An 11,079-nucleotide genomic window follows, 5' to 3' on the forward strand; every position below is an offset into this window, starting at 1 on the left:
AGTGATATTTTTGTCTCTTCCATCAAAGGTTTGAAATTGAAATCGAGCCCATATTTGGTGTTCTTGCCCTGTATGATGTGAAGGAAAAGAAAAAGGTAAGTGGCTTGTTCTCGTAGCTTCCTTCACTTATATTTATTCACACTGTGTGAAATCAGTATTTTCTCAGTAAGGGACCATTCTTATTGAATTTTACTTCCAGTATCGACTGGGAAATTATCACTTATTGTCAGGCTTTCTAAAGTATCATAGAATCCCTACAGTGTGGAAGCAGGCCGTTTGGCCCATCTAGTCCGCACTGACCCTCCGAAGACCAACCCACCTTATTCCTGTAACCCTGCATTTCCCATGGCTAATCCACCTAGTCAGCACATCCCTGGACACTGTGGGAAATTTAGCATGGCCAATCCACCCAAGCCTGCACATCTTTGGACTGTCGGAGAAATTCGGAGCACACAGAGGAAACCCACACAAACACTGGGAAAATGCGCAAACTCCACACAGTCACCTGAGGCTGGAATCAAACCTGAGTTCCTGGCGCTCCGAGGAGCAGTGCTAAGTGCACTCTCTTTTCTGTTACTATCATCAGCAATGCTGTATTTTCTTTTTGTTTACTTCTTGCGCTAGGGGACATTGTCTATTACCCTAGAGGGCTGTGGACGCTCAGCCATTGAGTTTGTTCCAGACAGCAATTGATAGTTATTAAAGGCTTCAAGGGCTGGGGAATTGAGTAGGAAAGTGTCACTGAGGCAGAAGTTTAGCTGTGATTTAATAGAGTGGCGGAGCAGGCTCGAGGTGCTGAATGCGCTTACTGATGCTCCGAGTTCGTATTTTTGTATCTTCTTGAAGCTGTGCTGTGGGATGTGCTGAGTTGATTCCTTAAGACAGACTGCTGCTCCTCGTGGGGAGCTGAGAATTAATTGGGCTTGCCAAGAACTGAATTCAGTGCTGGTAGATGACAACATCCACTTAACCGTGAGAATTGACATTGGCAATAAGATGATTAAGGTCAAATTCCGACTGGATTTACCTGGTGCATTTATCAATTCTGAAAACGGTGCTCTATTATATTGGGTGTGTCAGGGTTTTGTGGTCTGTAAGTTGTATTGTATATTGTACATTGTCAGATGTTTTCTGACAGGAATGACTCAACAGATTATGCCCTTATTCATTAGCACGTAAAAAAAATAAAAAGTAATCTTATTGAAATGTATAAGATTCTGAGGGGGCTTGACAGTGTAAAAGTTGAAAAGATGTTTTCAAGATGGTGGAATGTCAAACTAGGGGACACAATTATAGAATAAGTAGGCACTCATTTAAAACGGAAATGCGAATTTCTTTTCCCAGAGAGCAGTGAATGCCTGGAATTCTCTACCTTAGAGAATTGTGGAGGCTAGGATCACTGAAAGTATTTAAAGAGGAAGTAGAAAGAGTTTTGAAATATCGGAGAATTGACAACTATGCTGATCTGGCACAAAAGTGGAGTTGAGGGTTGAGGCAGATCAGCTATTCTTTTATTAAATGGCAAGGCAGACCTGAGGAGCTGAATGTCCTACACCTGCTCCTATTTCTTATGTTCTTATGCCGATGTCAAAATCACTTATTGTCTAGTGCAGTCCTTATTTTAGACTAACTCATTGTATGTAGTTAGTTGAAACTTTTTGATTAAGCTAACGAGATTTTTTTTCCTGCTGTTTGTTGTAGATTTCTGAGAACTTCTATTTTGATTTGAACTCTGACCAAATGAAGGGCTTACTCCGAACTCATATTCCCCATGCTGCAATATCAACGATGGCCAGGTCCACCATATTCTCAATAACATATCCTTCCACTGACATATTCCTGGTTATTAAGGTAAACTTGGAGCTTCCCTGTGAAACACCTACCTTTTTAATAAAGTAAATCTCTTGGATTTAGAATTCTTACTTTGTTGTTTGAGTTTTCACCCTCTTTGAGGCTGCTGATCTTTTTTGCTGTATTTAATCTAGAACAGTTCTTGTTTTGAACTTTTTCCCCAATGCAGCTTGAAAAGGTTCTGCAGCAGGGTGACATTGGGGAGTGTGCTGAACCCTACATGGTTATGAAGGAGTCTGATTCTACCAAGGTAAGGAGAGCATATGTCTACCTAATCACTTAAATTGTAGATAATTCTTTATGTACTTTATTGGCTGCTGGAAGTTTCACTGCAAAAATGCTTTGCAGTACTGTCATGTATCATGTATGTTGGTACACGTGGAGGGTAAGAGGTGACCCAGTTGAAATACAGAACGTTGTTATGGTCATGAACAGGGTAGATGCTGGAAGGATGTTTCCCCTGCCTGGGGACTACAGAAGTATGTGTCATGGTTTCATGACATGAAAACTGAACTGAGGGAAGATTTCTTCAGTGAGGGTTGAGAATCTTTAGAATTCCCTACGCCAGAGCGGTACGGATGTTTCATCATTGAGCATGTTGAAGACTGAGCTTAGTAGATTTTTAAATAGGAGGAGAATTGGGGCATGGAGGTGGTGACAGAACGTGATGTTGAGTTAGAGAATTAGCTATGATCATATTGAATAATAGAATAAAGGGGTGAATGGTCTAATCCTGCTCCAATGTTTTTGTGAGTAATGTTTTAGCTGAGTAATGAGGATGAGAATGGAACCTCAGCAAATTACAGCATAATCCCACGTTCTGTTGCTGCATGATGCCTACGTAATTGATTGATGGATTTGAATTATTTTCACGTGTACCTAAGTATAGTGAAAAGCTTGTTTGTGAGCATTACAGGCAGATCATAGTAAGCAAGGCCATGCAGATCATAGGGCAGAAAAAACTTCGACAGAGCAAGGCATACAGGTAACACCGCCCAGGATGAGCAGAAGGCAATAACAACGTTAACAAGATCAACATTATTTGAAATTAGAGAGTCCATTCATCAGTCTAATAACGACAGGGAAGAAGCTGTTCTTGAGCCTGTTGGTGCATGTGTTCAAACCTCTGTATCTTTTGCCTGATGGACGAAGTTGTAGGAGAGCATTATTGGGGTTGGATGGGTCTCTGATGATGTTGCAGCCTTTCTGTGGGAACGAGCCGTGTAAATAGATCCCATGGATGGGAGGTTGGCTTTCGTGATGGTCTGAGCTGTGCGCACAAACTTCTGTAGTTCCTTACAGTTCAAAGCAGAGCGGTTTCCATACCAGGCTATTATGCATCCGGACAGTATGCTTTCTATGGTACTTCTGTAGAAGTTGGTGAGGGTCCTTATGGACATGCCAAATTTCCTGAGCCGCCTGAGGAAAAAGCAACATCGTTGTGCCTTCTTGACTGTCGCATCTACATGGGAAGTCCAGGACTGGTGGTTGGTTATCGTCACTCCTACGAAACTTGAGGCTCTCAACCCTCTCAATCTCCGCACCGTTGATGTAGATGGGGATGTGTTCTCCTCCTTTCTTTCTGAAGTCAATGATCAGTTCTTTTGTTTTGCCGACATTAAGAACTAGGTTGTTATCATCGCACTGTGTCACCAAGCCTTCAATCTCCTTTCTGTATTCTGACTCATCGTTGTTTGATATCCGTACTACCACGGTGGTGTTGTCAGCAAACTTGTAGATGGTGTTCATTCTGAATTTGTCTACACAGTCACGGGTGTACAGGGAGTACAGTAGGGGGCTGAGAATGCATCCTTGGGAGTGGGGGGCTCCAGTTTTGAGTGTTATTGTGGAGGAGGTGCAATCCTCTGACTTCACTGATTGCAGTCTATGGGCCAGGAGGCTGAGGATCCAGTTGCAGAGGGCAGAACCAAGACCCAGGTCTCGGAGTTTAGAGATCAGTCAGGAGGGGATAATGATGTTGAAGGCAGAGCTGTAGTCAATGAGCTGGAGTCTGACATAGGTGTCCTTTTTTTGCAAATGTTCCAGGGATGAGTGCAGGGCTAGGGAAATGGCGTCCACTGTGGACCTGTTACGTCAGTAGGCAAATTGTAGGGGATTGAGGCAGGCAGGCTGGGAGACTGGAGTTAATGTGGGCCATGGCCAGCTTGTCGAAGCACTTCATGATTATGGAGGCCAGAGCCACTGGGCGATAATTATTATAGTACATTGCATGTTCTTTCTTAGGTACTGGGGGTGATGGTGGTCTTCTTGAAGTAGTTAGGGACTTTGGCTTGTAGGAAGGAGAGGTTGAAGATGTCAGTGTATACCTCCTGCCAGCTGGTCTGCACAGGATGAAAATGTATGGCCAGGGACCCCATCTAGGCCCGTCGTTTTCCTTGGTTTGATTCTTAGGAAGACCATTTTGACGTCTGCAGCGGTGACAGAGGGAACAGGTGCGTCCGGGGCTGTCGGGGCAGGTGAAACTGCACCACTGGCATTCTGCTCAAACTGAGCACAGAGATATTAAGTGCATCAGGGAGCACATCGTGCTTAGTGTCACCGTTTAGATGGTTGTTAAATGCTTACATTGATGTAAGTCACAATTGCAATCCTACATTTTTGCTTTCAGACCTTACTTGCAGCATGTCAGTTTGTAGCATTTGCCTCTGATTGGGAAGATAATCAGAGTCCCATGTAATCCTAATTGGTGTTCCACATTGTCAGAAGTCCCCTTTATCACTGGCCTGTACCAGCAGTTCAGTTGTATATTTAGGGTCCCATGGCACTACTTGGAGAAAAGGAGTGTTCTCTCAGTGACTTGGCCAATGTTCCTCCCCCAACTAAGACCATTAAATGCTGATTGAACAGTTATTTACTTTGTTCATGATTCTTGGATTTTGCTGTCCATATAATGGTTATTGCATCTAACTTTTCATTGTTTCACAAGTTAAATATTTTTAAGAGGATAATAAATGATGAAGTGCAGTTCTTTGCTAGCCTTCTACATCTCTGCTAGTTTTCAATTCTGTTATTGTCTTAATCTGTCTGTATCTCTCTCTCTTTTCCTGTTGTTCCAATTCACTTTCTCACTCTCAGCTCACTTATCTGGAGTATAACTGAACACACATTTTTATTGTTTGTGTCACCTGCACAGCACAAGGAGAAGGTGGAGAAGTTGAAGAATCAGGCAGAACAGTTCTGCAACAAGTTGGGAAAATTCCGAATGCCCTTTGCCTGGACTGCCATCCACCTCATGAACATTGTGAGCAGCGCAGGGAGCCTGGAGCGTGATTCCTCAGACTCAGAAAGTGGTGAGAAACAGTAGATGGCTCCGTTTTGCCCTTCTGAAGCTAATCCCTTACATAGTCATATCCGTTAAGTGAAGTTTGTTGGACACAAGTCAGATTTATCTTTATAAGTAGATATTGGTATCAGTATGCATTTCAAGATTGATCTTTCCAGCAGCGATGTTTGCACTTAAATTGCGCCTTTGATACTGTAAAATGTCCTATGGGCTTTAAAGGTAGCTGGATGTGTACTGGATTAGTAAGCCTATGTAACCTTGTAACTGTACCGTATGCTTCTGTCAAGTTGATTTCACAGATTCATTCAACTAGAAAATCCAAGTGAATGAATTTATTACTTTATGATGTTAGACTGGATCAGAATCTTTGACAGATGGTCATTAGAATGGAAAATGGCTTTAGCATGTGCCTATTAAAGCAGAGACTGTAACAGTAAAAAAAGGAATTGAATAAACATTTGAAAAGCATTCGAGGAAGGGTCATTAGAATGGTTAAAGAACTCGAGCTGAAAAGCTAAAACTTCACAAATCACGTGACTTTTTTGCTGTAAACAGTAGTTTTAAGTGGAAAGGGGGATGTAGGCTTATAACAAAGGGAAGTGACTGCTCTTTTTATTATGCTTCCTTTTAAGAGCGAAAGGGAACGTGGGCAGATCGGAAGAAAAGAACATTGGAACGGATGAGCATTGGAGATGATGCCTGCAATTATACAAACTTCCGGCCAGCTACTCTGACTGTCACAAACTTCTTCAAACAGGTAAACGATGAAAGAAATATTAAGCTCAACAGAAGTGATTGAAGGCAATCAATTGTAATTCATTTGAGTCTATAGAAAACCATCACTTTATTTTTTTTTAAAATGGCCAGTTACTCACCTGGAGACTGAAGTTCACAAGTTGTTTGCTGAATGATCTGCCCTGCTTACAAATGACACAGGTAGCTTCATTACTCAAGTTGAAACATCTTGCAAGGAATATTGGGCCATGTGAGCAGTCGAAGGTTGATGTTTGAGATTCCAGTCTTGCTTGGTACAATATCCTGGGAATCAAACACGGAGAATGCTGGAGAAATACAGTATCTGCAGCATCTGTGGAGTAAGAAACAGTCACCATATCAAGTCTGGTATGACCTCTCATCAGAACTCTCACAGTCTTTTCTAAACAGTAACTCTGTCTTTCTCCTCAGATGCTGCCAGACTTGCTGAATTTCTGCAGTGTGCTCTATTTGTTTCAGATTTCTAACATCGTCAGTATTTTGTCTTCATCAGAATGTAAGGGGAGACTTGAACATTCCATTTAATAAAAGCACAGAACTGTACTGCACAGGAATCCACTAAACTTTTCTGGTGCCTGTACTATGGTAGGAACTTAATTATGGTTCCCCTCAGTCTGATTTAGCCTCTAGTTTAGCCCAATTTAGCCTCTGGTTTACCCTGATTTAGTTTGATGCAGACCATGAAGTTTAAATTTCTGACCTTTCCTCATAGCTCATAAGCTTTGTGATACATCAAGACACCAGGCTAGTTTAAGTTTGGGTGTGCAGGTTGAATTTGACATATACCTGTGCAGAACGCCTAAAGGGACTCGAGTCAAATCTTGTTAGGGAAATTGATGGCAGCATGATACAATAGGCTGTATGTATCACCAACACTGCCACTGGGTGATGCAGCAACTGCATGTGTGGATTGTCAAATTCCTGATGTTGGCTCCCTCAAGTCAAAGAACATTGTACTATAGTGGAACTGATTTGTGGTTTTATTAAAGTTTTAATGCTGATGTGCCCCTGAAATGAATTAGAAAATTGTTGACCTAGAGACATGGTCAACAAAACTGTTCATACCTTATCTCTGCCTGACTTGTTGACCCATGCCCTGAGCGAAGTGGTAAGGTGTGCAGCATGGAAGGTGGTTACTCGCAGGTCTGGGGTTGCTCGTAGCCAGGGAACAGCCTGAATGCACTTATTGTGACAGTGTGACTTTATCGCTGCCATCTGTGCAGGTAGCTGCCACCTTGGCATCAGCAACACACACTCCAATGATGATGGTATAAGTGAATTGAAGGGGGAAATCCTGGGCAATCTACCGTCTTTGCCCCACCCCTACCCAAGCATTTTAACACACCCACTGTTACCTAAAAAACACATTCGTAACTAGTGTTGCTTTCTCTTCAATTTCTCCAACATCGAAACTAGGATGGCTTAATTTTACAGACTCTCTCATTAAGAAATGTTAGAAATCATTCTCAAGTTGAGAGTCTGATGTTGGATTGTTGTCCTATTGTTTTATCAGGAAGGGGATCGTTTAAGTGATGAAGACTTGTACAAGTTCCTGGCAGACATGAGAAGGCCCTCGTCTGTTCTGCGGAGACTGCGACCAGTGACTGGTAAGTTGTTGAATTCTGAAGGCTAGAAGGTGCAGGGTGAGTGTTGGGATGCAGCAAGTGACTACAATAGCTTTTTGAGAAAGCAACAAACCAAAGCACTTTGCTTCTTTTGTGGAAACAATTATCATTTAACTTGCTCAACCTGGCATTGACTGGTACTAAGTTAAACGTGTGCTACTCTCTTCCTGAGCACCCGTTATCACAGATGTTAGTCCTCAGGTAACTTGATTCACTCCATGTGAGATCAAGAAGTGACAGAAGGGACCAGATTCAACAGAGATCCTGGCAACAGTACTGAGTACTAGCTGTGCTCTAGCTAAGCTGTTCCAGCACAATTATGACATGAACTTCTACTCGACAATGTGGGAAATTGCCAATTATGTAGTGTTCTAGAGAGCAGGACAGTTTTAGTCCAGTCATTTACTGTCCCATCATTCTCCTCAATTATCAGCAAAGTGATGGAAGGTGTCAGTGACAGTGCTATTAAGCAGCATATAGTCAGCAATAACCTGCTCACTGATTCTCAGTTTGAGTTCTGCCAGGATCATTCAATTTCTGACTTTGTTCGGTCAGTCTTGGCCTATACCTGGACAAAAGAACTAAATTCAGGTGGTGAAGGAAGTGAATGCCCTTTTTTTTATATATCTTTTCTGGGATCCGGATTCTGTTCTAGAGAAAGATGGTATTGAGCCACCTTTCTGAACTGCTGCAGTCCATCTGGTGCATGTATCCTGTAGCGCCATTGGGAAGGGAGTTCTGGGATTTTGTCTCAGTTATAGTGAAGAACGGTGCTCTAATTCCAAGTCAGGATGATCAGTAGCTTGAAGGGGAACTTGTAAGTGGCAGTATTTCCACATGTCTCCTGTCCTTGTTCTTCTAAGTGGTAGAGATTCAGGTTTGGAAGGAAGTTTGGTGAGACGTCGCAACATAACTTGCAGATTATACGCACTGTTGCCACTGTGCATTGATTGTGAAGAGAGTGAATGTTAACATATTTGAGGTACATATCAAGCAATACTGGGAAGTTTGGAGTGAATAACTCATCTCTGACTCCCAAAGCAACAAAAACACAAGCCAGGAAATGTGATGGAATGCTGTCCACTTGCCTGGATGAGTGCAGCTGCAATAACACTCATCCCTAACTTGGAATTATATTGGCCATTCCTTCCCAGTTGCTGAGTTCAAAATCCTGGAGCTCCCTAACATCACTATGGATGTTTCACATCAGATTGACTGCAGTGGTTCAAACCGGGAGAGTCTATAACTTCACATTTCCTATATATTTTTGATTTGCCCAGTTATCTTAAAAGCATGTCTTCTATATTTATAGCTCAATTAAAGATTGATATATCTCCTGCTCCCGAAAGTCCACACTACTGCCTGTCCCCTGAGCTGCTCCATGTCAAACCATACCCAGATCCTCGAGTCCGTCCAACGAAAGAAATCCTGGAGTTTCCAGCAAGAGAGGTCTATGTGCCCTACACAACGTACAGGTAACAATCAGTCTTAGTGATACTGCAGCTGTAGTACCACCTTGGTGTCAATGCAAGGAAGAAGACAGGATGGGAGTAGTGTCTTTTCTGTACTTTGCCTACTGATGGTGAACACCATGGATGTTACATTTGCCTATCAAATCCTCAGGATGTCAAAAAGTCTGCAAGTCTTTACTGAGTGTGTGTGGATTATAGTACCACTTTAGACTTGAACAGTGACCCTATTTCTAAGTATGTAATAGGTTGTGAAGTGCTTCAGGGCTTCCTGAGAGTGTAGAAGTTTCGTATTTAAAAACAACCTTTTTTCAGTCTTGTTCCTCTTCATTGGCTGCAAAGAAGTTCTTTTTGTTGTTTTTTTTTGCCCCATTGATGTGGGTGTCGTTGGCAAGGCCAGCCTTTGCTGCCAAACCCTATCGCACTGGAAAAAGTGGTGATGAGCTGCTGCCTTTAACTGCTGCAGTCCAAATTCAAAAGATAATTTAAGCATGGCAAGGTCCCAACATTAGCAATGAGTCAGTCATGTTGCTTGAGAGATAAATATTGGGCAGAACATAGGGATTTTCTACACTACCTTAAATAATTCCATAGGATCTCTCATGACTACCTCAAGAGGGCAGTCTAGAACTGCTTTTAACATTTCAACCAGAAGATGACATCTCTGACTGTACAATGCTCCCTCAGTCCTTCAGCTAAGAGGTTCCACAAACGCCCTGCTTCTGTTCATTAAGGTGAATGTGAGCAGAGAGTTCTTACCACTGTCCTAGGTCAATATCTATCCCTCATTCGACATTACAGAAACTGATTATCTGGTTATTGCATGATATTTTCCGAGAGCTTGCTGTGCACAAATTGCCTACCATGTCCCCACCTGACAATGGCAGCGATACTTCAGTATACTTTGTTAGCTGAAAGCATTTTATGATGTTCTGGGGTCAATTAATTGCTACATAAATACGTGTTTGTCTTCCTTTTCAATCTCGAACTGGTGTCTCAGTCTGGAAAATGTGCTCAAACCCTACATCAGTGTTAACACTGTCTGATTCAGTTCCAGAACGGAACAAAAGTTGGCTCAGAGGTGGCAACTTCTAAAGCTGCATCTACAGAAAAGTTTTGTGGCGTACTGTAGATATTTTCTAACCAACTGGTTCAGAGATGCTACTACACGTTTCTGGTGCAGCTTGGACTTGAACATGGGCCTCCAGGTTCAGAGGTATGGGGCACTACCACTGTGCCAAAAGACCCTTCTTTGGGGTGTATTGTGTTCAGTCATGGGATTCAGGTGATTTGTGGAAATCAGTGTTGTTGGAATAAGGTAAAACTGGCATTTGGCCTCTCGAGGTCCTCAGTTTGGCTAGACTGACCTCCGATGGCAGAAGGTGAATGTTTGAGCTTAATGTAGGAGCAAATTGCTGCAGATGCTGGAATCAGTACTGAAAAAGAAATGCTGGAGATCATAGCGGGTCAGGCAGCAAATGGAGAGAGATAGAGCAAGCCAACGTTTCGAGTCCAGATGACTCTTCATCAGAGCTGACATCAGCTTTCTCTCCATGCATGCTACCTGACCTGCTGTGATCGCTAGAATTTTTTGTTTTCAGAATGTTTCAACTTTTCAGCTTGGAACATTTCAAAAGTTTCATAAAGATGCTGAATCTGTGGTGTTAAGGAAGTTTGAAAGAAGCATGACAATCATCAAGACGCATGGGATAGAACATAGAACATAGAACATTACAGCACAGTACAGGCCCTTCGGCCCTCGATGTTGCGCCGACCTGTGAAACCAATCTGAAGCCCATCTAACCTAAACTATTCCATTATCATCCATATGTTTATCCAATGACCATTTAAATGCCCTTAAAGTTGGCGAGTCTACTATTTTTGCAGGCAGGGCATTCCACGCCCTTACTACTCTCTGAGTAAAGAACCTACCTCTGACATCTGTCCTATATCTATCACCCCTCAATTTAAAGCTATGTCCCCTCGTGCTAGCCATCACCATCCGAGGAAAAAGGCTCCCACTGTCCACCCTATCTAATCCTCTGATCATCTTGTA

At 42.5% G+C, this 11,079-nt stretch overlaps 1 protein-coding gene across 11 annotated transcripts in view; it reads left to right on the top strand.

Annotated features, from left to right (window-relative positions):
- The window catches only part of LOC109928451 (dedicator of cytokinesis protein 7-like), a 151,758-nt gene that overhangs the window by 61,141 nt on the left and 79,538 nt on the right, over positions 1-11,079 (top strand). For all 11 annotated transcript variants that reach the window (XM_048617946.1, XM_048617948.1, XM_048617949.1 and 8 more), the window contains exons 8-14: positions 29-95; positions 1,702-1,851; positions 2,021-2,101; positions 5,006-5,162; positions 5,788-5,912; positions 7,443-7,536; positions 8,867-9,029. In XM_048617946.1, the coding sequence (XP_048473903.1) occupies positions 29-95; positions 1,702-1,851; positions 2,021-2,101; positions 5,006-5,162; positions 5,788-5,912; positions 7,443-7,536; positions 8,867-9,029 (837 nt within the window). The remainder of the gene's footprint in view (positions 1-28; positions 96-1,701; positions 1,852-2,020; positions 2,102-5,005; positions 5,163-5,787; positions 5,913-7,442; positions 7,537-8,866; positions 9,030-11,079) is intronic.

Source organism: Rhincodon typus, chromosome 38 (genome assembly GCF_021869965.1).
Source record: "Rhincodon typus isolate 14 chromosome 38, sRhiTyp1.1, whole genome shotgun sequence".
Classification (NCBI taxonomy): domain Eukaryota; kingdom Metazoa; phylum Chordata; class Chondrichthyes; order Orectolobiformes; family Rhincodontidae; genus Rhincodon; species Rhincodon typus.